This window comes from Euleptes europaea, chromosome 3 (genome assembly GCF_029931775.1).
Source record: "Euleptes europaea isolate rEulEur1 chromosome 3, rEulEur1.hap1, whole genome shotgun sequence".
NCBI classification, from domain to species: Eukaryota; Metazoa; Chordata; class Lepidosauria; order Squamata; family Sphaerodactylidae; genus Euleptes; species Euleptes europaea.
The window spans coordinates 5,109,884-5,137,036 of NC_079314.1; the positions used below are offsets into that span (position 1 = coordinate 5,109,884).

Here is a 27,153-nt window from a genome sequence, read left to right on the forward strand (position 1 = left end):
CCGGCCATGGCCATGGATACGAGCGGCAAGGAGAAGGAGGCGCTGCAGCTGCTGGCGGAGGCTGACAAGAAAGTGCGCGGCTCCCAAGGCTTTTTCTCAGGCCTGTTCGGGTGAGCGGGGCCCGCGGCGGCGGCGGCAGCCCAGAGCTGGGGGGGGGGTGTCTCTGAAGGCGGGAAGGGGGCCTGCAAGCGGCGCTGGGAGAGGAGGCGGTCGGAGGGTCTGTTTATAACCCGCTTTTCTCCCCCCCCCCAAGTGGCCCACATAGTTCTCACCCCCGTTTGAGCCTCCCAACAACAGCCCGGTGAGGTAGGTAGGGAAGGTAGGCGGAATTGCGTGGCTGCCTGGCCCAAGGTCACCCAGCGAGCTGGCATGGGTCAGTGGGGATTTGAACCCGGGCCTGCCAGATCCTGCTCCGACGCGCTACCGGTGCACCATCGCTGAGTTTTGGAGGGAGGCGAGTCGATCATTGGAGGAACCCTGAAGGGGAGACTTTCGGCCTGCAGGAGAACAGGTAGATTTGAGTCCCGCAGCACCGTCTCTGTGGCCTCTAAGGGGCCTCTAAGGGGGGGGGAGAGGGGCTGACTGCGTGGCCCTAAGCCGGTGTCCCCCTCTCCTGTTGAAGTCCGTGGGTGTCCCTCTGCTTAGGGTGGCAGTTTCAAGGTTGTGGAGGGGGGGGGCTGTGCATCAGGGAGTTGTGGGAGGGGTGGGCTTCTGGTGGGGAGGGGTGAAAGGAGCGGGGGAAATAGAGTCATCCGTGGGGTGGAGCGGCAGAGAGGAAGTCTGGCAATACTGTGGGAGGTTGGGAAAGGGGTGAACTGGTCTGAAGGTGTGGATAAGCTGGCAGTCGAGGCTTGGAGGGGAGGGGTTCATTGTGAGAGGAGAGTGTAGGTTGAGGTGAGAGGGGTTCTAAGGATGGAGGTGGAGGAGTCTTGGAGAGAGTAGCGTTTGGGGCAGGGGGATTTCAGCAAGGGGACGGGTGGGCATAAAGAAGCATGGAAAGGTAGGGGCTGAAGTTCTGATGGATAAATCGTGGAGGGGGCATTAGGAAGAAGAGAGCAATTTGGAAAACTGCCTAGAAGGAAGGGGAGGGTTTCCTGGGAGGGTCAGCTGGTTCCAATAATGGCCAAGCAAAGCTCTGGGGAGTGGGATGTATTTGGTGCTAATGCCTCCATTTTGGGGTTTGGCAGTCAAGGAGAGGTGAGTAGCAAAAGGGTGTGATGCTAGGGGAGGTGTATCAGGACGGAAGCTGGAGATTCAGAAAGTTGGTGTAGAAAGTGATAGTAATGAGGTACAGAACAGGAGGAGTTGGAAGATAAGAGGGTAGAGTTTGGCAGCTGGTGGATGTTCCATTTGCAAGTAAAGGGGCTCATTTGGCGGAAGCACCTGTCATGGTACATAAGACAGCTTCAAGGGCTGTGCATGGAGTGGATTTCCACCACTGACTTCTTCGTTTCAGAGGGTAGCCCTGTTGGTCTTCAGTAGAAGAGCTGGATTTGAGTCCAGGAGCACCTTAGAGACCAGCCAGATTTTCCAAGTATGGACTTTCGAGAACCAAAGCTCGAACAAAGGGATCTTTGACTCTCAAAAGCTTACATCCTGAAAATTCAAAGTACTACTGGATCCAGCTCGACTTCCTAGTGACATTGATTAATTGGGAGACTCTTCATAGCATACTGTGGTTTGTTCAGTCAAATGAACACTTGGCAGGTGAAATGGGGCAGGCTTGTGGGGGCAGGAGCCAGCCCAGTGGGCTTACTGTTTAGGACAGGGGTGGGGAACCTTTTTCCCGCCAAGGGCCATTTGGATATTTATAACATCATTTGCGGGCCATACAAAATTAAAAATTGGCTGACCAAGCCCCAAGCAGGCAGCTGCCCTAGATGACCCCCCCCCCAATGCGGGCAAGCAGACAGGCATCCAACCAGTGGCATCTTGGGTGGTCCTAGCAGCTCCATAGCTAACGACTCTTCTGAAAGGGGGGGAAAGGTTCCTTTTCTTGGCAAAACAAACTCACATCTGCCTTGAATAGAGGCTATTCCTGTCTGTAGGAGGGGGCCAGTCTTAGGTCCTTCTGAGCTAGAGATCTGCCAGGACCCATGAAGGGCCAGACAAAATGACTTCGCGGGCCTTAAACGGCCCCTGGGCCTGACGTTCCCCACCCCTGGCTTAGGAGGTAGAATGAGAGGTAGGGGAAGAAGGTGCTGGATATGCTAATAAAGCTGTCTTGGGCAGAGTTAAGTTACAGGTCCATCTTGTTCAGTATTGCTTCCTTTGGCTGGCAGTGTCTTTCCAGGGTCTCTCAGACAGAGAAAGGTCTTTCCCAACACTCCCCGCCTGAGAGCGGATGACTGGGAGTGGAACCTGGAATCTTCTACATGTATGATTTGCTGCCTGGACGTGGCCAATGGAAGCACCATGGATGGGAGCAATAAGAGTCTTCTCTGAGTTCTTTCCTTCCATTATTGTTGTGGAAAATAAGTGTGTGTGGGGGGGAGTATCTGGGACAAGCTTCATTGTAGAAGCAATCCAAAGACGACAACTCCTCCTGAGACTGACATGTGAAATCCCAAATTACCCCGAACTTTGTGTCAGCTGTTGCTGACTCCTGAAGAGTCCAAACCACCTTTTGCATCGAAAGTCTTCATGACGTACCAATTGTGTCAAAGAAGTTTGGTTATGGGCTAGACAGTGTCAAGTCCTGTCTCAAAAGCTCGCAGTGTTTGTCTGACCAAAGGAGTTTTGACTCTTTAATGATTATACCCCCCAAAATCTTTTTGGTCTCTAAGGTGCTTCTCGACTCAAATCTAGTGTCCTGCTTGTTTCTCCTGTTCCCTCATCTTCTCTTGCTGGGCCCAGGTGGGGTAACTCGGGTCAAGCTGCTGCCTTGGAAGGATGAGGCCTTTGAGAAGCCAGGTGTTGGCTTCTTGTTCATTATCAGTTGCCAGGAAGCAGAAGAGCGGTTAGTCCCAGTTTCATGTACATAGGGCAGCAAGGCGCCGAATGTTGAGAAGGTCTCCTGCAAGGCAAACATAGTAATGTGCTAGGATTAAGAGTTTGGGTAGGAAATGGATGGTGGTTGGCAAGTCTCTTGTAGCGTTGTCATCGTGGAGTGTTCCCCTGGTTTCACCCTGCACCTAGCTGATTGCTGAATGTGACTGAGCCTGTACTGTTATGGACGCTGGTTCCCGTTGAACTCAGTGGGACTTTCCTGAATAAGCCTGTATAGAAGTGGGCCCCAGCTGCTTTGTTGTGGGGAGGCAGTGTTCTTTGGAGGAGCAGTGCGGTTTAGGTAGTTGAAGAATGTGGCGAAGGACAGTTGCCTGTGTGGGGAGAGGTTTGAGTGTGTATGCTTGATGAGCAAGAATAAGTTTACAGCCATTTGCCCATCTTGGATTATCACGAACCTGGCTGAAAACATGTGGATGGGGCTGGTATGAAATGCAAATAACTGAGGGAGGCGCTGTTTGCTGAATGGGGAGACTGAATTTTGCGTGGTGCAGGGTAATTAAAAATCAGTGATTTAATTTTTTCATCCAATTTTAAAATTTTTAATCAGGTTTTTTAAATAAGCTGCTTTTTGAGGGGGGGAAAGCATACCTAAAGATAGTTTAAATAGTTTTCTGTTTAAGAAACATTATGGTTCAAAGGTTATTTATCATGAAATAAGGATTAGTTTTTAATTATGTGGCATGAGGTGGTGTATTCATGCAATGTTCTAATTTTTTGGTAAATGAATTCCATTAATCCATTCACAACGTTATGCTCTTCCAGAGGTTTCTGTAAAATTTTGGACACTTTTTCAATCTAGAAGATATTATCACAGATGCTTGGTTTTGCAGTTCTCAAAACTGAATTGGTGTCTGCCGAGATATGCCTCTTTTTCACGTGAAAATGTTATAAAATACACATACAGGGCTGAGAAAAAGACCTTAATCCCATTGTTCCTTTGCAAATCTGTGTACACAGAATCAACCCCTTACCTCTTAAGTGCTAAATTTCAAGAAGTTCAATGACTAGAAGATTGATTGGGGTGGAATAGATATGCACAAGGAGCAGTGTGTGTGTGGAGGGTGGGGGGCTCAAGCATTAAAAATGAAAGTGAAACCTTTTGAGCAGAATACTCCATATGTTTTGGGATTTTTGTGAGTATTGCCTGAGGTTATCACATTATTCTCTCCCTGGGGGAGATAATCTGTAATGGCAGCAGGATGTAAAAGGCCCAGTTTGGGAATAATTTAATAAAGTTCCTCTTTAGTGCATGCAAAAGTCAAACACTGCAAATGCAAGGCCTGGTGCCCTGAATGAATCTGGAGGTAGTTTAGCTCGCAATTATGTCACAATTATCTATCTGTTCATTTCTAATAGTATAACCAAATCAGTAATTTTTAAATAAAACTGTAAAACTGATCTGAAAAGCTATTATTCTAGAAATGAAACCCTAATCTGGTTGTAAAGATTAAGCAAGAATGAGTCTTCATGTAGCAAACCATGATTTAAATCTAGTCTTACTAACTAGTGATTTAAATGGTGCTTTAAATTGTTTTAATGTAAATCAAATCCACCCTGGTGTGGCGGCAGAAACATACACAGAACCCTGTCTTGTATGTGGGTGGCCTGATTTTATCATTGGCACAAGCCATCTATTTTACTATTAGATGCCTTGAAAAAATGATATTGGAGGAAGAGAAAATAAAAGAAGGCCTTGAAAGAGCCATAGATGGCAGGTGCTAGTGGGGAAAGTGGCTGAACTTGAAAGATTGGAAGAGCAGAATGGGAGAATTTCTTAAGAGGAAATTGGATGTCCCTTTGGTTGACTGACTGCTGGGAAGCATTAAGGTGATTTGGCTCTAAATAAAAGCCAGTAAAGCAGGTTTGTTGTTGGGAAGGGGAGTCCAGAGTTTGCTGAGCCCCTGAAGCTCTGAAAGTTGTGTAGGAAAATCTTTCTCCTGTATCGCATCCCTGATGGGCAGCCAGCTCCTTCAAGCTCTGCCTGACCTCAGTCCAAACCCACTCCTTTTAATTGTCCAATCAATTCTGTCCTGCTGGTTAAAGGAAGCATAATTTCACCTGGGTTCCAGGTGAATTAAACGGAAGGGAGAGCCATTCGCGTTAGCGCAGTGGAAAATCACAGCAGTGGAGCTGCAGCTTTTTTTCGTGGAACTGCGGAAGCATCTGCTGAAAACGTTCTAGGAAGCTGTCCTGCCTTGTCTTGTTTGCCGAAGATAACCTTCTCCTTTTCTGTCTTTCTCGTGGAGGGGGTCAGTTACCCTTGAGCCATCTGTGGTAGGAAACAATGGAACGACTGTGAAATGCTTTTATTGTTCCTCATCTCCCCCCCCCCCCATCTTGCAAATGGAACCCGCTGTAGCCAGTGGATGTAACCTGTGGGTGGGGAAGGAGAGAGCCAGCTTTTTACCCGTAGTACTTCCTAGCAGCAAATCTGTTTTCTCCTGCAAGCGGTGTCTGTTACTGGAGCAGCCTCCACTGCTGCCCTGTGTGTGTGTGGGCGGGGTGAGTTAGGGAACAGAGGACATCTGATGAAGCGGGTGATTCAGGGTTGCTTTTCCTGTCTTGCACATCGCAAGCATCTGGGCCCAGAAAGGCTGAACACCTCTGCACCCAGGAGCTGAAAGAGAGGAGGTTTTCTTGGAGGCTGGCAATAAGAGCCTGGTGCTTTGGTGTCTGATGAGTGGGAGGGAGCCAATTGCTTGGGATGGGTGTTTGCGTGGGGTTGAATGTAATCAGAAAAAAGACAATAAAACAGAGGAGAGCTTGAACACTAAGCCCTTGCTTCTGCTACCCAGAATTCTTCCTTTATAATCACCGTGGCAGCAGCTCCATTCACTAAAGATTATCTGCACTTTGAGGTAATCACATAATGAGAACACAAGAAGCGCTCCGCTGGATCAGATTAGCGGTCCATCTAGTCCAACATCCTGTCTTACGTAGTGGCCAAGACCAATCAGTTTCTCTGGAGATCCAACCACAGGGCATAGAGGCCCAGGCTTTCCCCTGTGGTTGCCTCCTGGCACTGGAATTCAGAGGTTGACTGCCTCTGAATGTGGACATTCCCTTGAGTCACTATGGCTGGTAGCCACTGATAGACCTGTCCTACATGGATCTGTCTGATTCCCTTTCAGACTTCCATTCCTTGGTGTTAGGAGATGGGGGCTTGTTAAGTAACTACTAAGGTTCCTAGGTAGGATTAAGGCTCAACTGGCTACTAATCTGTCTTTAATGCACACCTACTTTGGAGTAATTTGGGTCTTCTAAGCAGGGTCAGCCCTGGTTAGTGGATGGGAGACCACCAAGGAATACCAGGGTTGCTGTGCAGAGGAAGGCACTGGCAAACCACCTCTGTTAGTCTCTTGCCATGAAAACCCCAAAAGGGGTCGCCATAAGTCGGCTGCAACTTGACGGCACTTTACCCACACACAAGTAAACATGCAGCAAGTTCAGGCTGCAAGCATCATGGGAGAAATACAGGGAGCTCTGGGGACTGTAGTTATCTGAAGGTGGTTGTCCATCTAACTTCCTAGCCCAGGATTGGGTAGGGGCATATGGTGGCTTAGCTTGGTCAAGTAGACAGTCCTTCATTGTAACGGAGGAAGGGAACCTAAGTCACAAAGTCTTGAAAGATCTCTTTGAGAAGCATTATGAATACTTTCTTTACCAAAGACTGAAATTGAAGTACGCATGGCTTCTCCCTAACTGATTTTAAAGGTTTCACGCTGCACTGAGTAGTTAAGCTCAGAGATGACTTCAGTTGAGCTGCATCTTGAGGATTAAAGCATTGCCAAGTGATTATTTTCTCTCTGCCAATGCTTTAATGCTCTCTCGGGTGTCCTAACAGCCCTGTAGGGTTGCCAACATCCAGGTGTGGCCTGGAGATTCCCTGGAATTGCAACTGGCCTCCAGCCAACAGATCAGTTCCCCTGGAGAAAATGGATTATTTGGAGGGGGGTGGACTCTGTGGCATTATTACTTGCTGAGGTTCCCCCTCCCCAGTCTCCACTCCAAAATCTCCAGGAATTTCCCATCCCAGAGTTGGCAACCCTACAGCCCTGTAAAGTTGGTCATATTTTCAGCCTTGTTCAGTAGAGGCCAGGCAGCATAAAAATCCAAGGAGCTGGGGGCAATTAACGTGCTCTCCCCTCTCCCAACACATTTTGTCTTCACAATAACCCTGCGAGACAGGTTGGGCAGAGGGGAATCCTTTTGTCAGCAGAAATTACCCCTGGATCCAAGCCTTTAAGTCAGTCTCCTCACCGTAGGAAATGGAAATGTGCAACAGGATCTCTGAAGATCTTAATGTTCAGTCCATGTGTGTAAGCCTCACCCTAGTATGTTTAATATTTTGGCTTTCGGCCATATGCATTGGATCACTATATGCCTGCTTTTCCCAGCAAAGGGTCTCTGGTTGCTGCAGCTTTCCTAAGGCAAATTCTGTAGCTGAAGCAGCTGCTGAACCCACTCAGTCTAGGTTCAGCACCCCTTCACTGTGCCATGTGCAACCCGCTCGATGCCTCTGGCCTGGGAATCTTTCACCCAACAAAGAGTGAACGAAACCATAACTGACATCTTGCTATTGCTTGGAGGCTGAAGGCTGATGAGATTCAGCTTTTCTAGCTGCTGATAACTTGGAAACTTTCCAAACTGGATTCTGTACATTGGAGTATAGCTGTCCCCTCCCTCCATGTTCTGGGCCTCTTCCCTTTTCAAGACAGGGCTAGTAAAGCTTGTTCTTCAAACCCTGGGATTAATTTTGTTGAAGCTGAAAGGTCAGTCCAGTTGGCCATCTCTAAGCAATTTTCGAAGGGAATGATTCTTCCTCTGAAGGAATGCTCTCCTTCTAAAGTCTCTGCCTGTACTGGGTGGGTGGAGAGAATATTGCAGAATGTCTGGGGTTTTGGTAGTGCAGGACAAAAACCAGTCTTGGTTTTATAGAGGTGCAGGAGTGTGCTAGGACTTGCTTCCAGTGGTATTTGTCTTCCGGATCAAAGTGGGAACAAGCACTCTTCAAATTATTAGGGTTGAATTGGGCCAAACAGCTGTTCTCACTTTTGCTTCAGGTGCTGTCAGGATGACTGAGGAAAGGTGTACTTGGGGATGCTTAGATGTGCAGAGAAGACATTTCAGTTGAGGCAGGCTTTTAATACATAATCTGTTGATTTTATCTGTTTTATATTAATATCCCTGCATTGTAAAGGTAGTCGTCCCCTGTGCAAGCACTGGATCATTACTGACCCATGTGGCATCTATACCTCCAGCAAGCCAGGTACTCATTTTACCGACCTTGGAAGGATGGCTGAGTCAACCTTGAGCCAGCTACCGGAAATCACTTTCCATCGGGATCAAACTCCGGTCATGAGTAGAGCTTTTAACTGCAGTACTGCAGGTTACCACTCTGTGCCACAGGGCTCCTTCCCTGTATTGAGTATTAATTTTATTGTTTGAATTGTATGTTGTTCTGTGGTCGCTTCCTGCTTTTGACAGTGGTAGAAACTAAAGTTTTGTGAGATCAGATCAGTGGTGGTCTCGAATTCAGCATCCTGTTTCCCACACTAGCTAAACAAATGTTCCTAGGAAGTCCACAAGCAGGCTGAAAATGCAATAAATAGCCTTTGCACTGTCCCGCAGCAACTGTATACGGTGATATTCTACTCCATTAAAAAGTAGGTTATAAATCCATTATTGGGGGAGGGAGTTAGACTGAGGTTGCCAGCCCAGCTTCAGTAGTCTGCACAAGGCAGAACTTTGCTTGAGTTCATGTTGACATACAACCAAATCTCCACCTGACTTACGTAGTAAATTTACTTGGCCCTGTTCTCCCCCCGAAGAACTCAAATAAGCTTGCATCATTAACACTTATAATGAAAATACAACAGAATGCAAGCATTCAATTTAAATTGCTGTAATATGGGATGGTCTTGAACCCAAAGGCCATTCATATACTCAGGTCTATACCAGTTTGACTCCTGTGTTTTTCATCACAGCCACAGATTTAGAGGTAGCTAACAGGCCCTCAGTCTGCAAGACCCAAGCAAGGCTATTAACGATAGGATGTTCTGGAGGTCATTGATTCATAGGGGTGCCATAGGTCAGAAACGACTTGGCAGCACTTACCACACACCAGCCTCTGCCAAGGTGCCCTCTGTGCCAGCACTTGGAGCTCTTGGAGCATCTTCTGAATTGGCTGGTTTGGCAGGACTTCAGTAGTCTGAGTGGCCAACATGAGAATCCAGAATCCTTGTCCGATTCTGCTGCTGCCGTGCCGCAAAGGGAGGCTTTGTCTCTTTGCTTCCATTACTTTGCTAAATTCAGCATAACGCCTTCTGGAACGCATTCTGGAAGGATGTTTTTTCTCCCCATCTTTTTTTTGCGTTGCTCGAGAACCGCACACTGACGTCTGGACTTCTGTCACCTAGAAGGTGCCTTGGGGTTTGCTGCCCAGGCCAAATGGCACTTCCCCCCCACCCCACACACCATTGGCCTAGTTCCAGCTTCCTTCCCTGGCCCTTTCAATGTGCTTGTCAGCCGGCGCTGCAGGCTGATGCATTGGGTGTTGTTCTGTTTCTAGGGGCGGCTCCTCCAGGGTTGAAGAAGCGTGCGACATCTACGCGAGAGCCGCCAACATGTTCAAAATGGCCAAGAATTGGAGTGGTATGCAGCACCTTGATCTTTTCTCTGTATTAAACTGTGTTTGCCTTTCTCAGGGCTAGACACTTAAGTAGGCTAGATAAAAATCAATGATTAAAAAATGTTTTTTAATCATATTTTTAAAAATTTAAATCAGATTTTTAAAAATATAAATCAGATTTTTTAAAAATAAAATGCTTTTTGAGGAAAAATCTATTTAAGATACATAATAGTCCAAAGGTTATTCATCGTGAAATAAGGATTAGTTTTTAATTATTTAGCATGAGGCTGTATATTCATCCAATGTTTAATTTTTTGGTAAATGAATTCCATTAATCCATTCTCAATGTCATGCTCGTCTAGAGGTTTCTGTAAGATTATTTTGGGCAGTTTTTCAATCTAGAAGATATTATCACAGATGCTTGGTTTTGCAGTTCTCAAAACTGAGAATTGGTGTCTGCACAGATAACAAGCCTCTACTTTGCAGCAAAAGTGTTATAAAATAAACAGAGTTGAGAAAAAGTCCTTAATCCCATTGTTCCTTTGCAAATCTATGTAAACTTACCTCTTTAAGTGCTAAGTTTCAAGAAGTTCAATGAATAGAACAGTGGTCGGCAAACTCATTAGTCAACAGAGCCAAATATCAACAGTACAACAACTGAGATTTCTTTTGAGAGCCAAAACACCTTTTAACAACCATTCCTGCACGGGAGGTTTTGCCTTGGATTTGCCGCTCTCTGGATGTACATTTTCCCCATCTGCATTCTCAAAACTCTGCAGTGGGCTTATTGTTGAGTTTTGAGAATCTGGATGGGGAAAATGTGCATCTGAGTGGCAAATCCAAGGCAAAACCTTCCATTCATAAATGACCAATAACCCCCCATGCAGAGTTTTGAGAATCTGGATGGGGAAAATGTGCATGTAGAGTACAAATCCCAAAAAGAGTACAAATGAATCAAACATGTCTTCGCACCCCCCCCCCCCGGCCCCGACCTCCTCCTGATGAACACACACGAAGCTGCCTTATACTGAATCAGACCCTTGGTCCATCAAAGTCAGTCTTGTCTACTCAAGACAGGCAGCGGCTCTCCAGGGTCTCAGGCAGAGGGTCTTTCACATCTCCTACTTGACCCTTTAACTGGAGATGCCGGGGATTGAACCTGGGACCTTTTGTATGGCAAGCAGATGCTCTACCGCTGAGACACGGTCCCTCCCCAGTCATAACTATTATAAAAACAGACACTTAAGCGTTTGGAATGAACCCCTCGCCTTCCTAGCGTGACTGCCTCTCGCAGACTAAGATCCTGCGCCTGCTTACTCAGGAGTAAGCCTAATGGAGGCTCACCGACAAACTGAGGAGTCGCTCCGAGGGTGGAAAGGCGCACCCCTGCACCTCGAGGAGCCCCGCCGAAGGCTCCAGAGGAGCCCGGATAAAGCAAACTAGGACGGGGAGAGGGAGGCCACCTCGGTTTCTGCAGCCCCACCCAGGAAAACCTTCGGGGGGGGGGCAACGGGCGGACAAAGCCAGCTCTTCTTCGCCGCCCTCCTTTCCCCCCGGGGGCTCAGCGGCTCCCCTTCCCCGCGCACGGCTCGACCGCACCGCTGTGGCACCTGCCTCATCCTCCCCCGGCAAAAACGCTTCAGCTGGCCACACCGGGCCGACCTTCTCCAGCACATCGGCGTCCCCGGCTTCTTTCCTCCTCCACTCTTTCCCCTAGGAGCAGGAGCTCTGGATATCAGACTCCTCCTCCTCCTCGCCGCCTGGGCTCCTTCCGTCCCCAGCCGGCATCCCGTCCGCCCCTCCTCAGCGCCTCAGCCTCCTCCACCAGCCAAAACCAGCGGGAAAAATCCCGCCCGCTAATTGGCTGCCGCAGCCCGCCTTGGCGCCGCCGGCCCTCGAGCGCCGCGTGCAAAACCTGGCCTGCAGGGGAGGGAAAGGGGAGGAGGAGGGCGCTTTCCAGAGCCACACTCAAGGGGTGAAAGAGTCGCATGCGGCTCACGAGCCGCGGTTTGCCGACCACTGGAATAGAAGATTGTTTGGAGTGGAATAGATCTGCACAAGGAGCTAAGTGTGAGGAGAGAGAAAAATGATTTAAATCTAGTCTTACTGACTAGTGATTTAAATTATGATTTAAATCGACTTGATTTAAATCAAATCCACCCTGCACCTGAGTGATTCAGACACGCTTCATTTAGTTCTGGGGGGATCCCTCTAACTTGCATTTCAACACGTGCGTATGGAGAACCCAGCCAGAGTGGTGAAGGGCCATGTCAAATGCACAGAGGAAGAGAGAGCCTAAACTAACCCCCTGGGACTAGCATGTGCCTCTGCTGTGTCCTGTCCAGTTTTTTATGGTTTTCCATCCAGTCTCGCCATAGGAAGGATGGGTGGGCGAGGGAGAATCCTCACTGCTTCCCTTCCTGGGTTCCACACCCATCAGTTTCTGTTTCAAGAACAGATGGTTGTCGAGTGCAGGTTACAGATGTCAGATGAGAACTCTACAGTCAGTCACTGGCTATCATCCGCAGAAGGGCCCGGGGCAGGGGTGGATGCAAAGTCATTTCTTTTCTCCCCTTGGTTTCAGAGCGATAGGATAACACTGTGAGGGGCTCCAACTTAAGGTCTCTGGCACGGCTCAGTGAATGCTGGCTGTAGAAGGCAGCGTACCCATATAAGAACTTCCCTTCCTAGCACTGCATGTCCTTCTGCTCTTTCTCCCTCAGCTGCAGGGAACGCTTTCTGCCAGGCTGCTCAGCTGCACCTCCAGTTGCAGAACAAACATGATGCGGCCACCAGCTTCGTAGATGCCGGCAATGCTTTCAAGAAAGCTGATCCACAAGGTAGGTGTGCGCTTATTGGTGCAGTGGTGAAATCCAGGCTGCTGAAGCAGGAGGGTGGAATTTGGGAGAAGCGGGGAGCATTGATCTCTGATCCCAGTACTCTGAGCAGCCAGATGCGAAGTTCTTTGTTTCACCTAATTAAATCCGTGAACTCTTTAAAAATGTGCAATCTGGACTTTTGTGGGGCAGAGTACGCAGAGCCCCAGGAGTTAACTGAATCAATAACTCTTTACTGAAGAAGTCTGCATATGCATGCAGTCATTTTCATTATATATCCCAGGTCAGGCATTCTTGGGGGCTGCCAAATGTTACTTGCCAAACTCTTCTCTCCGAAGCGGTGAGTCACACAGGCTGTTGAACAGCAGAAGCTGCTGTGCCAGATGGCCGCCTTGAGCATTGCGTGCCGAGATGTCCGGTTATATCTGGACTCCTTGGTCACCCCCTGGCGCTACATCAGTGCTGCAAGTTAACAGTTCTTTGGCCTCACCCCCTGTTGGTGGGAACCTCTCACTGATGGGCAAATGCACTCCACTGTGCAATTGTCTGAACATTATGGCTTTTGAAGAGGGTCTTGGATGCCCTCCCTTCTTCTGTGTCAGCCTTCTGCGCAAGAGCGGAGCAGGACCTTTATGAAAAAGCAAGAGTGCCCCTGAGCATAGAGCAGTAAGTCATTCCTTCAGCTCTGGCTGCCACATGTCTGTATTATGGTTTCCTGGCAGGTTAAAAGCATCTTTTACCTTTGGGGGGGCGTTTCTTTGTTCTCCTAGTACATTGCCTCTCTGCACAGCAACTAGGACAACATACTTTGATTTCCCCTTGCAGTGCTCTTTTTAGGTCAAAAGGCTTCTCTGCCTCTCCAGGCGGAGGGTCCCTCTGCCTGTTTGGCAGGCAGTCATTAACCAGGAAGACGTGGGCACCCACTTCTGCATCAGACAGCCTTGGGGGGGGGGTAAATAATGAAGTAACCTGAGGAGAAAACAGAATTTAATCCTCTTGTGGATTTTGCTTAATCTTTGGAGATTTGCTTGGTGATTATTGCAGTGGCAGCCGGAGCAAAGGGGACCAAGAGTCCCTGCACTGAGGGAAATGTAGCTGCCCTGGAAGCTTGCACCGACTCACCCGAGGGTCTTCATGTAGCTTCTAAGGGGGGCGTACTGACTTCCGTGTTCTCCTCCTGTTTCAATCAGTCTGGATCTTCTGCTCTTCAGACCAAGCTTCCTTTTTTTCCAGAGTGAACACGGGAGCGGAAAATTCTGCCTGCCGATTGTGGTGTGTTGCAGGGTTGTGAGCTGTGTGTTTGGATGGGGTAGTGCAGAGGGTAGTGTTCAGGCCCTGGGAGTGCCATCCGACTCCTAGTTGGGCAAGCGTTCAGCAGATATTACTGCCATGGTGGGAATAACTTTCAGCTGAAACCACGAGGGCTGGAAACCAGCTTTTTAAAAGTCTGGAACAAGTAATTCCTAGAAATGTAAACATTAAAGATGAGCATTCCTTTACCCTTCATGTATTGCTGTATTTTCAAAGGTGTAGAAAACTGGCAGAGGATTGCTTGGGCCAGCAGCACATGTTTTTCCAATGCAGGCCTAACTGTTAATCATTTGCACACCAGACTGACAGCGAAACACATTAACATGTTAATTTTTTTAACGAGAAACAGCAGCAGATCTGATAATATATAAGAATATATGTGTGTGCTAGATTAATATATAAGAATATATGTGTGTGCTAGATTAACGAGGTCACAGTGTTTAAATGATAAACCTTTTGGTAATTTAAAACGGTTGCTTTGTTGAACAAAATTGACATCCTCATTAATTCCACGTACAAACAGATAGGCATACCCTTCTAACTTCAGTGTGTTCATTTCTGCAATTCCTCAGCCGGTCACCAAAGGGCAGCCAGGAGCTCTCATTGTTGATGCTAGAGCGCCGGCTGTGGTTTTTCTTTGAGTAGCCGATTGTACCACACAGGCTTATAATGTTCCCTTGGGCTGCCAACTCTGGGTTGTGAAATCCCTGGAGATTTGGGGGTGGAGCCTGGGGAAGGTGATGTTTGGGGAGGCGTAGCACCTCAGCGGTACAATAGAGTTCACACTCCAAAGCAGCCATTTTCTTCAGGGAAACTGATCTCTGTAGTCTGGAGATCAGGTTCAATTCTGGGAGATCTCCAGGCCCCCACCTGGAGGTTGGCAACCCTAATGTTCCTTCCATGAGGGTGTGTGTGAGAGAGCTTACAGCACCCATTCTCCCCTGGAAGAGAATTCAGAACACCCAGATTAAAAATAAACAACTCTCATCAAAGCAGCCACTGGAACTGGAGAACACTTCCAGTGCCTGTAAGATCTGCAGGCCTCAGCAGATTTTCCCTAAGTGGCTATTGATTTCCTCCAGGGAGGGGAGTGTGCTATGAATAAACTCCTGGCTTTGTCCCTTTTAAGGTCAGCAGAGTTGGCGAATGGCTTTATTATTTCTCCACATTGTGTTAAAACTGCAAACTCTCCTCTCTCAACAGAGGCCATTAACTGTCTCCTCAGAGCAATTGAGATCTACACGGATATGGTAAGCCAGTCTGGAGAGGTCTCTGTTTTGTGATTCTGTAGTTGATTGACTTGGGATGTTTTGTGAAGGAAGAGGGTGGCTGTGAGTCCAGCAGAAGAGTGGTCTTTGTTTTCTTGCGGTGGTTCAGATGTGACTCTCACTTGCAAGAAGCTACAGTCTGCTGTGTATCCAGAGTGGCTCAGTTTATTATTTATTTAACATTAATTACAATATAAATAAAGTACATAAAAGATTATGAATTTAAAATCTCAATCAGGACTATCAATAATTAAAAAGCTCAATTAGTCCTAAATAAATTCAGTCCTAAATAAAACTGTTATCAGCTGTCTTCTGAAGATTGAAAGTGAAGGGGCCAGGCGGATCTCCCTGGGGTGGTGGTTCCGTAATTGTGGAGCTGCCATCGAAAAGGCCCTCTCTTGTGTGCCCATCGAACGAACTTCGTTGATTGGTGGGGATAGTCAGGAGGGCCTTCCCCTGTGATCTTCATTCTTGGGTAGGAATGTATGAGGGGTGCAGAAAAGAGCAACCAACGTGATTAGGGGACTAGAGCAACTGCCCTATGAGGAATGGATAAAACACTTAGGGCTGTTTAGCTTGGAAAGAAGGTGGTTAAGGGGAGACATGATAGAGGTCTATAAAATTATGCATAGTTTGGAGAGAGTGGACAGGGAGAAGCTTTCCTCCCTCTCTCATAATACTAGAACACGGGGGCATCTGTTGAAGCTGGAGGGTGAGAGATTCAAAACTGATAAAGGGAAGTATTTCTTCACACAACGCGTAGTTAAATTGTGAAACTCCCTGCCCCAGGATGTGGTGATGTCTGCCAACTTGGAAGGCTTTAAGAGGGAAGTGGACATGTTCATGCAGGAGAGGGCCATCCATGGCTACTAGTGAAAATTGATACTAGTCATGATGCATACCTATTCTCTCCAGGATCAGAGGAGCATGCCGAATATATTAGGTGCTGTGGAACACAGGCGGTATAATGCTGCTGCAGTTATTTTGTTTGTGGGCTTCCTACAGGCACCTGGTTGGCCACTGTGTGGACAGACTGCTGGACTTGATGGGCCTTGGTCTGATCCAGCATGGCTTTTCTTAATTCTTATGAGGGGGATTTAAAACTGTGAGGGGTGAGGCAGGTTTTATTTTCTCCCCCCAGTTCTCAATCATCTTACAACTTCGCAAGGTCCAAGCAAACAACGTAAGGGAAGGTTGTTGCCACTGGGGGAGGGGTGTAGAGATTTATTAATAGCATCCTGAAAGTAATGTTTGCTGGCTGAACAAGTAGCTTGTACTCTCTGCCAAAGGATTGGCAGTAAATCTTCAATGGGGATTGTCTGAGTGGAGGCCTGGTGCTTTCAGTTGATGCAATATCCCAATGTGGATGGTACTTAAAACGTAATGCAGATTTCTTTTCCAAGTCAATCAAAGAACGTCTCAAAGCTGGCAAAGCTAATCTCTGGACATCCTTAAAATAAGTTAATTGAAAGCAGTGCGTGAACCTTTACAGGCATGCACGATGCCATCCCATAGATGAAAATAGCATGGGTAAGGCTAGCTTCTTGTTGGGCTTATTAAAGAAAAAGGGGTTTGAATGTATTTTTCTTCCAAACACTGGCAAGAGGACAATTAAGTTAATGCAGCTGCATCTTTGAAACAAAAAAGGCCTAAGCACTGAATAAATGGCCAGTTTCCCACCCCCTGTTGACCCAAATCATGCTGCTTTAGGGTCCTGGAAGGTGCACAGAACTACTTACATATCCCAGAATGCTGGACCATCTTTCTCATTAGTGTGTCTTTGTTCTCCTGCCAGGGCCGCTTCACCATTGCAGCCAAGCACCACATAACGATAGCAGAAATCTACGAAATGGAGCTGGTGGATATTGAAAAGGTATGAGGCGAGAGGATCCGCCAAGGAGTGGGGTGGCAAGGAAGGAAATTTCATTTCTCTGAACAGACTGACTAGGCAGGATCTCTTTGCCCTGTTTTCCTTAAGGAGTTTTCTCCCCAAAGGAGCGCAGGGTGGTATCGGAGCCTGAGTGAAGTTTGACGAGTATGCGTATTTGAAACATAGGCACTAGAAGTAGGGGGCTGTGCCCAAGGAATTTAGGGGTGGGTGTGGACTGGGAGTGTCTTGCTGGTAAGGAGGCTAAACCAATCCCTTCGCAAATCAGAGGTTTAGACATATTTAAAACAATGTGGAAGACGTCTGCATAAGTCTCGTTTCAAGCCAGACTCTTCAGGTCACATGTGCTTTTTGTCACTCCGTTCATTACAAATAGGCTTTCTCTCGTCTCTTAGTGTGTCTGAGGGATCACCTTTCTATGTGTTCAGGCTGTGCAACATTATATTAAGCTAGTTCAAATCCTTGAAGTGTGGGAGGGTTTATACTTTTCTAGTCTGGGATTAGCAGGGACATTACCAAAATCTTGGGGATGGTGGGGAGGGGGAGAGAGTTTCCAGAGGGCAGGCTGGCTGCCTCACTCTCGACGGCCGCATTGCTCACTGGGGTTTACCTGCAGAAGAATGTAGGTGGGATTCAGTCTATCATGCCTCATTTATTGGCCTCCCTACCACCTACAGCTACCATGCATGCAAGATGTAAAGTTTTGCCACTCGGTCTTGCTTATGAACTCACTGGTGACCTTGTGACTGATCTCGGAGGCAAAGTTGTCAGTCCAGCACAAATGTATATGCCTGGCCTGATCTTTTGTTTGCTTCCTTTCCAGGCAATAGCCCATTATGAGCAAGCTGCAGATTATTATAAAGGTGAAGAATCTAACAGGTAACTGGAAGCCTTCCATATCGATTTAATTTTCTGCAGCAGGGCCTCTTCTACTGGGGCACCAGTGCTTCCATGCCTCCCATTTGGATAGACCTTGGCCTGCTGCTGCTCTGTCCCAAGGGAATCTATCATAAGAGGTGCAGTAAGCTCCTGTCACTTCGCTGAAGCGGCATGCAACTGCTGAGAAAGGCTGTTGACTGTCAAAGCTCCGTTGGTCAGGTACAAGTCGGAAGCTTGTATCTGATCAATGGAGCTTTGACTTGACAGCTTATACCCTGAAAAGCTCGTTGGTCTAAGGTGCTTATGGACTCGCATCTAGCCAGTCTTATGTGATGCTGCCTTGGACGGCCACCTGGGAGTGTCATTCAAAACGCAGCAGTCCCATTTTCTTTGGAGTATAATCAAAGGCTTGTTTTAACTTCTGAAGCCTTAAACGGGGCCACGGCCAATTTTAATTTGAGCAATGTGACGTCACATTTGAGCCCCCATACACTCAAGTAATCTCAAGTCCCTCTTGGTTGAAGGCTAGGCTGATAATAGGCATCCCTACACAGCAGGGCCCGTTTTGTAGTGGCACCCTCATTGTGGAGCTCCTTTGCCTTCTAGAAGCCTGGTTATAACCAGCTTCAGCAGGTTTGTAGGGGGTAAAAACTTGTTGATCAATTAATTGACTTTTCCAAAGTCCGTCCAGCAAGTTTGGAAATAAGATGGCTAGCCCGGGGGCTGCCTGCATCCATCTTGCCCCCCTTTTATGACCCTTTTTGATGTCTGGTTAACTTAAAATATCAGTAAGGCTACTGTCAGAATTAGGTCAGTTCTCTGAACACATTTCTATCAGGATCATTCCAGGACTTGGTCATGATATTTTAGTGCCCATGAGATGAATTTTGCCGCTGTTTCCGTAGTCCTCTGGTCAGTCCTGAAAGGAAATTTAACAAACAGTAATCCACAGAGTGGGCTGGGACAGTAACCATGAATGTCGATAATGTCTTAGCTCTTTGCAAAACATCTTAACAGAAAAACAAAATGTGTAATAGATTCAACAACCTGAGCTCCACAGTAATTTTGTGAGATTCTCCTGAGTCTAAAAGGGAACACATTAAAGTGGGCCTAGGAGAACAACCGATGATAAGCGCACTTCCAGGCAGGGTTTCCTGCTTATCCTAGGTCCGTGTTGGCGAACCTATGGCACGCTTGCCGCACTTGGCACACCGAGCCCTCTCTGTGGGCACGCGCGGGTAAGTTGAGCAGCTGTCTCGTCTGCCTTCCCTGGACTCCCCGCCGCCCGGCTTTGAAGCGCGGAACAGTTCAAAGCCCCTCCCTTCCCTGGACTCCCCCCCTTCCCTGGACTCCCCGCTGCCCAGCTTAGGGGCTTTGAACAAACATTAATTGTTCAAAAGCATGCCAAATGCAAACTTTTACCTTTCAATAAAAAGTTGTTTGTATCATTGAAAGTTCTGTTATTGTGTTTTTCTTTTTAAGGCAAAATATGTTAATGTACGTGTTGTTTTTTTCTAAACTAAAACCTCAGTATTCAGGTTAAATTGCCGTGTTGGCACTTTGCGATAAATAAGTGGGTTTTGGGTTGCAGTTTGGGCACTCGGTCTCTAAAAGGTTCGCCATCAGTGTCCTAGGTTGTTCACCTAAGCGTACTTCAAGGCAGGGTTTCTTGCTCAGAAGAACAACCTAGGATAAGCAGGAAACCGTGTGTTGATGTGGGCTAAGGAGAACAACCTACGATAAGCAGGAAACCATGCCTGGAAGTAGACTAGGGAGAGAACAACATGATAAGCAGGAAACTGTACATTGACGTGGGCTTAGGAGAACAGCCTATGATCAGCAGGAAACCCTGCCTTGAAGTGTGCTCGAGAACAACCTAGGATAACCAAGAAACCGTGCCTTAGCATGGGCTAAGGTGAACAACCTAGGATAAGCAGGAAACTGTGTTGATGAGGGCTAAGGAGAACAGCCTACAATAAGCAGGAAACCATGCCTTGAAGTGCACTTAGGAGAACAACCTAGGATAAACAGGAAAACGTGTGTTGATGTGGGCTAAGGAGCCTACAATAAGCAAGAAACTGCCTGGAAGTAGACTAGGGAGAACAACTTCCGATAAGCAGGAAACCATGCTTGGAAGTAGACTAGGGAGAACAAATTATGATAAGCAGGAAACCCTGCCTTGAAGTGTGCTTAGGACAACCTACGATAAGCAGGAAACTGTGCATTTAAGTGAGCTAAGAAGACCAAACCCTGACCTGGATAGAGCCCCCGCTTAGCCTCATCTCAGATCACAGAAGCTAAGCAGAGTCGGCCCTCATTAGTATTTGGATGGGCAACCTCCAAGGAATACCAGGCTCGTGATGTAGTCAGACCACTCGGTTTATCTGAAAAAACTGGGAAGAGGAAGCATGAGGGAAAGCTTAATGATAAGCAAGATACTGAGCATTGCCGTGGGCTAAGAACAACCTACATTCGGCAGAAAACTGTGAGATAGGACCTCCCCTTCCTGCTTGTCTGCGGGTGGAGCTCCATATTACACAGACAATTATTGCCTAGCGGCATGTTTTACTACCAAGGTGTGCACGTGTGCTGAAATCTTCGTAGGCCTGTTGATCCCTCCCTGTAAATGCCCCCCAAGCAGATCACTTCCTCTGAGAAAAAACTGCATGTATGGTTAAAATGTTAAAAGCATAGGGGAAGGATGAGGTCTTTGGAGAAAAGTATCGGTTAGATTAACCCCCCCCCCCCCATACACACACCTGGCCATTCTCCTTTGCAAATTCTCTTCCCACTGTAGCAGAGGGCTGAGAAGATACACATTTATTCTGTAACATACCATTCCATTGGTTCTTGTAGGTTATCCGGGCTGTGTAACCGTGGTCTTGGAATTTTCTTTCCTGACGTTTCGCCAGCAACTGTGGCAGGCATCTTCAGAGTAACACTGTCCTTCAGTGTTACTACTCTGAAGATGCCTGCCAAAGTTGCTGGCGAAACGTCAGGAAAGAAAATTCCAAGACCACGGTTACACAGCCCGGATAACCTACAAGAACCAATGAACTCTGACCGTGAAAGCCTTCGACAATATACCATACCATGTTGCCAAGCAATAGGGGTCTGGCTTTAGCCGCAGGATCTGTTCCCTTCTCCCTCTCCATTCCTGTTGGGAGGGTCAGCCTTTTTCCTTAAAGGTGCATCTCTTGCCGGGAGAAGTTCCTGCATTTTGGTCCGGGTCATCCTTTCTTGTGCTGCTCCTCTTTCTGGGGCAGTGTCTCCAACAGGTTGTGTGTTGGGGGGTGTATGTGAGCAGAGGGAGAAGGGGTGGGGAATTGCTTCCGCTTCTCCAGACAAAAGCCTTTAGCTTCTCCTCTCCTTGCAGCTCTGCTAACAAATGTTTGCTGAAAGTGGCCACCTACGCAGCTCAGCTGGAGCAATACCAGAAGGCCATTGAGATCTACGAGCAGGTCTGTTTTCTAGGATTCTCTTTGTCCTCCCAGGCAATGACCATCTCTGTTAGACTCTTGAACACAGCAGAAGTACAGCATAGCCTCAACACAATGTGTGAACGAGAGCGCCCTGCAGAGTCAGGCTGCATGCCCACCTGGCCCTTTGTGGGAAACAGGAGGGAGGGCAGCCAGATACCCTTGGAAGCCCCATGATGGCAGTGACCTCACCTGCTGTCGCTTAACTTCCTGTGAGCGCTGCAGGGTTCCCTTTAACTCTCTTGGGGTTCATCGACCAAGTCCCCTGCCTCTGTGCTTTGCCTCAGCAGCGCTCCTTTTCCTCTTTGGCATCTAGGTGGGCACCAGCGCAATGGACAGCCCCCTCCTGAAGTACAGCGCCAAGGAGTACTTCTTCAAGGCGGCCCTGTGCCACTTCTGCATCGACATGCTCAACGCCAAGGTTTGGGCATCCATTTTGTCTTCCTAGCGGGAGAAGGTGCTAAGTATTGTATGTGCATTACAGAGATTTGTTTACATTGTTCATAGTCCACCTTTCTTGCTGAAGCTCAAGGTGGATTACTGTATTTATTTGTTTTATGTACGTTACTCATAGTCCACCTTTTCACTGGGGCTCGAGGCGGATTACACAGTCAATACAGTCAACAGGAAGGAACATTCAGTAACCAATGCAATAGGATTAGGTTTGTAGAAGCCTGGAACCAGCCACAAATCTAAAGGGTAGAAACTGAAGCATAGTGATAAAAAAATCCTATATAGCTTTCTTCTTTTAGATTTATTTTGAGAATCATTTAATTATCATAGAATCAGAGTTGGAAGGGGCCATACAGGCCATCTAGTCCAACCCCCTGCTTAATGCAGGATCAGCCTAGAGCATCCCTGACAAGTTCTTGTCCAGCCTCTGCTTAAAGACTGCCAGTGAGGGGGAGCTCACCACCTCCCTAGGGAGCTGATTCCACTGTCGAACAACTTACCATAAAACATTTTTTCCCTAATATCCAGCTGGTACCTTTCCGCCCGCAATTTAAACCCATTATTGTGAGTTTTGTCCTCTGCTTTCAACAGGAACAGCTCCCTGCCCTCCTCTAAGTGACAGCCCTTCAAATACTTAGAGAGCAATCAAGTCCCCCCTCAAGCTCCTCTTCTCCATACTAAACATTCCCAACTCCCTCAGCCTTTCCTCATAGGGCTTGGTCTCCAGACCCCTGATCATCCTCGTTGCTCTCCTCTGCACCCGCTCGATTCTGTCCACATCCTTTTTGAAGTGAGGCTTCCAGAACTGCACACAATACTCCAGGTGCAGCCTGACCAATACAGTGTACAGCAGAACTATGACATTGTGCAATTTGGATGTTATGCCTCTATGGCTGCTCATATTTGTGGTCAACCTGTACCCCAAGATCTTGTTCACACATACTGCTGCCCCAAAGTGTATCTACACTACTACATTCCAGTCATGGGAATCATCCCACCAAGTCTCTGTAATGCCTGCTAAATCATATCTCTCTGACTGCATTAGAAGCTGAAGCTCTTCTTTCTTATTGCCCAAGCTTTGGGCATTGGTACATTATCATTTTGCATAAGTATTCTTAAATCTGCCCAGTATTCTGCATAATTTCAGAAAGCTTGAGGGACAACAGTAATGGTTTGGTTGATGACAGAACTTGGTTGTGACCTTGCTGAAGCATAGTGTAAGTGTTAACATGACACATTAAGCAGTGCAACAAATTACACAGTAGGATCCTACTTACACCAAGGTATGCAAGTGGTATAGACCATATTCCCTAATAACTTATCCAGGTTAACTTTGAGAATAATTTAGTACAGTACAACTCTATTGCCTGCGTAGAAAAACCCTCTAGAATTATTCACTTTTGCAAAGTTTGTGGAAAGCCAGGAGAGCGAGGGCTATCCTGACCACCTCAGGCAGATCATTCCATAAGGTGGGAGCCACAGCAGAGAAGGCCCATGTATGAGCAGTTGTTGATTTTTCCTGTTTGCAGGTTGGCACCTGCAGAAGGCCCTGCTGAAATGAGCAAAGCTCATTATGCAGTATAAGTCAATAGGATGTCTGATAAGCAGAGTAACTAGAATAGGATGTCAGAAATCTGAACAAAGCCTAAGCATTAAACATGCCATGTTAAGCAAGCAGAAAATGGTGTTATGTAAGTAGAAACACAGTGCAGTGAGACCAAGACAATTGATTATTTATTTAGAAAAAAAATTATGCCACCTCTCCAGGAACCTGTCTGAGGTGGCTTAAAAAATAAAAACAAAACAGTAAAAAGGTATTTATTAAAATCCAGCATTTAACAACCCAGCTCGGCTTAGAAATATAGGCTATAAAAACAGACTACTGACAACATAAAATAACAGGCTTTAGTAGTGTCAAAGATGGGAATTTCCAACCCACCACACCCTTGCAAGGGTGATTTGATTCCCCTTTCCCGGGACCCTGGAATAAATCCTCTTCTGATGGGTTGATCAAACCTGGATTTGGGCTCTCACACACAGTGGAGCACACCAATAAAAGCAACAGGCATAACTGAAAAGATTAATGAAAAGGTTCAGGCTTAAGCATAAGGGGAAGGATAAGCAGGTGCAATAAAATAACAAAATCTAACTTCCTGGCTTATACAGGTTACAGCATCTTCAAATCAGCAGGTAGGAGATTCAGCAAGATGGTCCCTGGCCCATTACTGGTCGTGCTGTTGGGCCATGCATGGAAAAAAACTTGTGCCAGATGGTTATAGACTAACTTTGTAGGAAACTGGACCACTGATCCCTGACCAGTATATGTCAATCAAGAACATGACCCCAAAGATGATTCTCTAAAAGGAGCAAGACTCCCCTCTCCCATCTGACATCGCTGAGGGCAGTTAAGTCAGGCAAAGGTGCGATCTCAAGCTCTTGGGAACCATGGAAGAGTTTGTAGTCCTAAGGTCTGTCATTCTGATCTGGGGGCTGTCATTCCAGCCCCATAACACTTCTGCTAGTCACAGTGGCTGTCATTCCAACCCCAGAACACTTCTGCTAGTCCCACGCTGAGGAGAGGCACTTGGCTGGCTCGTGGGCTGGATAGGAGCTCTCAAGAGGCTGGATCTGGACTTACGGCACAGCCTTCACTCCCACCTAAACTGCACGATCAGAGATTGTGCAAAGCTCCAATTGAGATGGGAGCCTACGCGCCTTTCCTCTCAGCCATAGAGCCAATAGGAAGGCACCCTTGTGTTTCCCCCGACCAATCTGGGCGCGTTTTATCCGTGAGCGGGCAAAGCAGCTTGTTGTGCACGCTGTGAAGGAGTTGGGCGCTGGGCAGGTTGTTCCTCCCCCTTCCACCCGTCCTTTTCTTTTCTCCACCCCCACTTCTCCTCCTCTTTGTTGGCGCTTCCCTCTTCGCTGTCTCCTGGGAGGGCTTTTTCGTGACCCCAAAATTCAATCAAGTGACCCTAAATGGGGTCACAACCCACAGTTTGAGAGGGTCTGCTGTAGGCTGATCCTGCATTGAGGGTGTAGATGGCCTGTCTGGCCCCTTCCAGCTGTATGATTCTACTGTGATGTCATCTGACTGCAGATTATGGTATTCTGTAGCATGGAGTAGGAAGGAACTCAGGCTGCCTTGGGTGCATTGGTCTCTAAAATTTGAGCAACTATTCCACCAAATAGATGAAATGCCCAATAACTAACTGCTGGGTTTCTGTCCCCTTTCCCTTTTATGTTTTTAAATCAGCTGGCTGTACAGAAATATGAAGAAATGTTTCCGGCTTTTTCAGACTCCAGGGAGTGCAAATTGGTTAAAGTAAGTCCTCTGTCTGCCTCTCTTTTAATCTGGTCTTTCACACTGGCTAAGCATGTTTGGGTCCTGCTCTTTGACAGAAGGTATCCATTAGGAACAGACCTGCACAAGAGAACCCGACTTCTGCACTTGGTAGCAGATGTGCCAGTTTCATGGTGGAGTGTCTGTAAACCAGACTTAAATCTCTGCAAACCACTAGCAGGGGTGGTGTGAGTGCATGAAGGCTGGGAATGGAGAAGAGAGAGGTTACACCAGGCCAGCCAGCCTTGCTTAAAGGCAGCTCCGGGCCAGAAACTTATTTAAAGGAGAAAAAAGCTCAAATGGGCAGCCAAATAAGCCTGCCATCAGAGAATTGGATGCTGTTTGTCACATTACATTTGAACGGATCCAAAAGGCGCACTAATCTCCCATCTCCCCAACAGAAATTGCTGGATGCTCATGAAGAACAGAATATCGACAGCTACACTGAATCGGTACGGCCTCTGCTCTCCTCCTTGAACAGTGACCGGTGGGGTGGGGGCATAATTTCTCATTAACCTGGGTTCCGACAAGTCTGCTGGGTTGAGAAGACTGACATCTGTTTGGGGTTGGAGGGGGTGGCCTTTCTTTTAACTTTTTTTTGGGGGGGGTGTTTCTCAGGCTGCCAAATCCTTCCTTCCTTTGTGTGTTTCTCTCTTTATACAAAGACAGACAAGCTTTAGGTTTGTCTTCAGTGAAAGAAGCCCACTTTGGAGTGGGGGAGATGGGCAGGGGGCTGCCATTTGAGGCAGACTTGTTAGTTGGAGTGCCTGGGCCAAATCCCAGCTGCCTACTAAAAAGAAAGACTAGAAGTGAGTGTTTTCATAACAGGAGCAATGTTGGGGATTGTGGTGTCAGCTCTCAAATGCGGACTCCCTGGTTGTGGAGTAACCATAGTCGATTTAGAGATGAATATCCTTAAGTGCCCCAGAGTTAGATATCCAATTCAACCATTTTTAGGAACTGTTTGTTCTCCGAGCGCAAACCAGCGTCAATTCCTAGCAGAGCTGGCAATTCCTAGTTTCAAATCCAGCTTGGGTGTTCATTGATGGTGTGACCGAAAAGCCGCTGTAGAGAGCCCAGTCCACTTTTATTAGAGCAAACAAAAGTCCTGCAAGCTTGTACTGAACGTGGATCCGTTTTGGGGATGTGTTGCGGCTGCCTTTTTAGGAAATGGTTTGGCTATTGGAGACCGGGTACTATCGTGTTGCGTTTTTTGTCTGTCCGTTAGGTCAAGGAGTATGACTCGATTTCCCGCCTGGACCAGTGGCTCACCACCATGCTGCTGCGCATCAAGAAAACCATACAGGGTGAAGAGGAGGACCTACGTTAAGCGGCTGCCCTGCAATCCGCTGCTCCTTCTCTGCGGGACTCTGCATGGATCAGCGGTGGGGGAGAGAGGGGGGAGGGTCTTAGCTAAAGGAACTGGACTCCGATGGCAAATGGTTTATTTAATCCCTTTCTCGTCATCCCTCTCCTTGCCACTGTCTCTTCATACGGCCGAAACAAGACCAGGGAGTATTGCCTGTGGATTGGCTCCAGCCAGAGAGAAACGCAAGCCGTAATAGGAAGTTCTCCCATTTTCATTCCTTCCTTTCCCAGGCCTGAGAGTGTCTCTCTTCCGAGCCAGCCTGGATTTCTTTCTGATGGCTAAAAATAACGTATAGGGTTTAATATTTAAAATCTCTCCAGCAGTCCCAGCTGGAGGTACCAGCTTCCTTTCCTCTCGCCTAGAAAACTTGTTTGAAGAAGCGGACCCCCAGGGATAGAAAGTAGCCTCTTCCCTACAGCAGATGGGACACCAGATCCCAACTGCTTCATCTCATCACACCTCTGACTCACCCCCCTGTCTTGAGCAGTTCCAGCCTCCCTCCATGAAGTAGGTTTTTGGGCAGAGTTGGATACCCAGGCTCTTGTCTGATATCCTCTCCCAGAAACGGAGTTGCTTTCTGTTCTCGAGGTCAACACTGAGTCAGTCTCTCCCGCTGCAGCTTTCCACCTGAGCCAAATCTTGTGTGGAGGATGGTCCCCCCTCCCCAATTTTACACATACTAGCAG

At 47.4% G+C, this 27,153-nt stretch overlaps 1 protein-coding gene across 1 annotated transcript; it reads left to right on the forward strand.

Annotated features, from left to right (window-relative positions):
* On the forward strand, positions 1 to 26,632 carry NAPA (NSF attachment protein alpha). The gene is made up of 11 exons (XM_056846283.1): positions 1 to 110; positions 9,581 to 9,663; positions 12,364 to 12,480; positions 14,992 to 15,038; positions 16,852 to 16,929; positions 17,768 to 17,823; positions 21,200 to 21,284; positions 21,619 to 21,723; positions 25,012 to 25,080; positions 25,500 to 25,550; positions 26,327 to 26,632. Exons 1-11 carry the CDS (start codon positions 7 to 9, stop codon positions 26,426 to 26,428), a joined length of 897 nt encoding a protein of 298 aa, XP_056702261.1. The 5' UTR covers positions 1 to 6; the 3' UTR covers positions 26,429 to 26,632.
* The last annotated feature ends 521 nt before the right edge of the window (positions 26,633 to 27,153 follow it).

What these genes read in the sequence shown, in the direction of transcription:
- NAPA (XM_056846283.1), top strand. Translation starts at nt 7, where the DNA reads ATGGCCATGGATACGAGCGGCAAGGAGAAGGAGGCGCTGCAGCTGCTG. An exon ending in AATGGCCAAGAATTGGAGTG is followed by an intron (nt 9,664 to 12,363) that starts GTATGCAGCACC and finishes TTTCTCCCTCAG; the next exon opens with CTGCAGGGAACGCTTTCTGC. An exon ending in TCGACATGCTCAACGCCAAG is followed by an intron (nt 21,724 to 25,011) that starts GTTTGGGCATCC and finishes TTTTTAAATCAG; the next exon opens with CTGGCTGTACAGAAATATGA.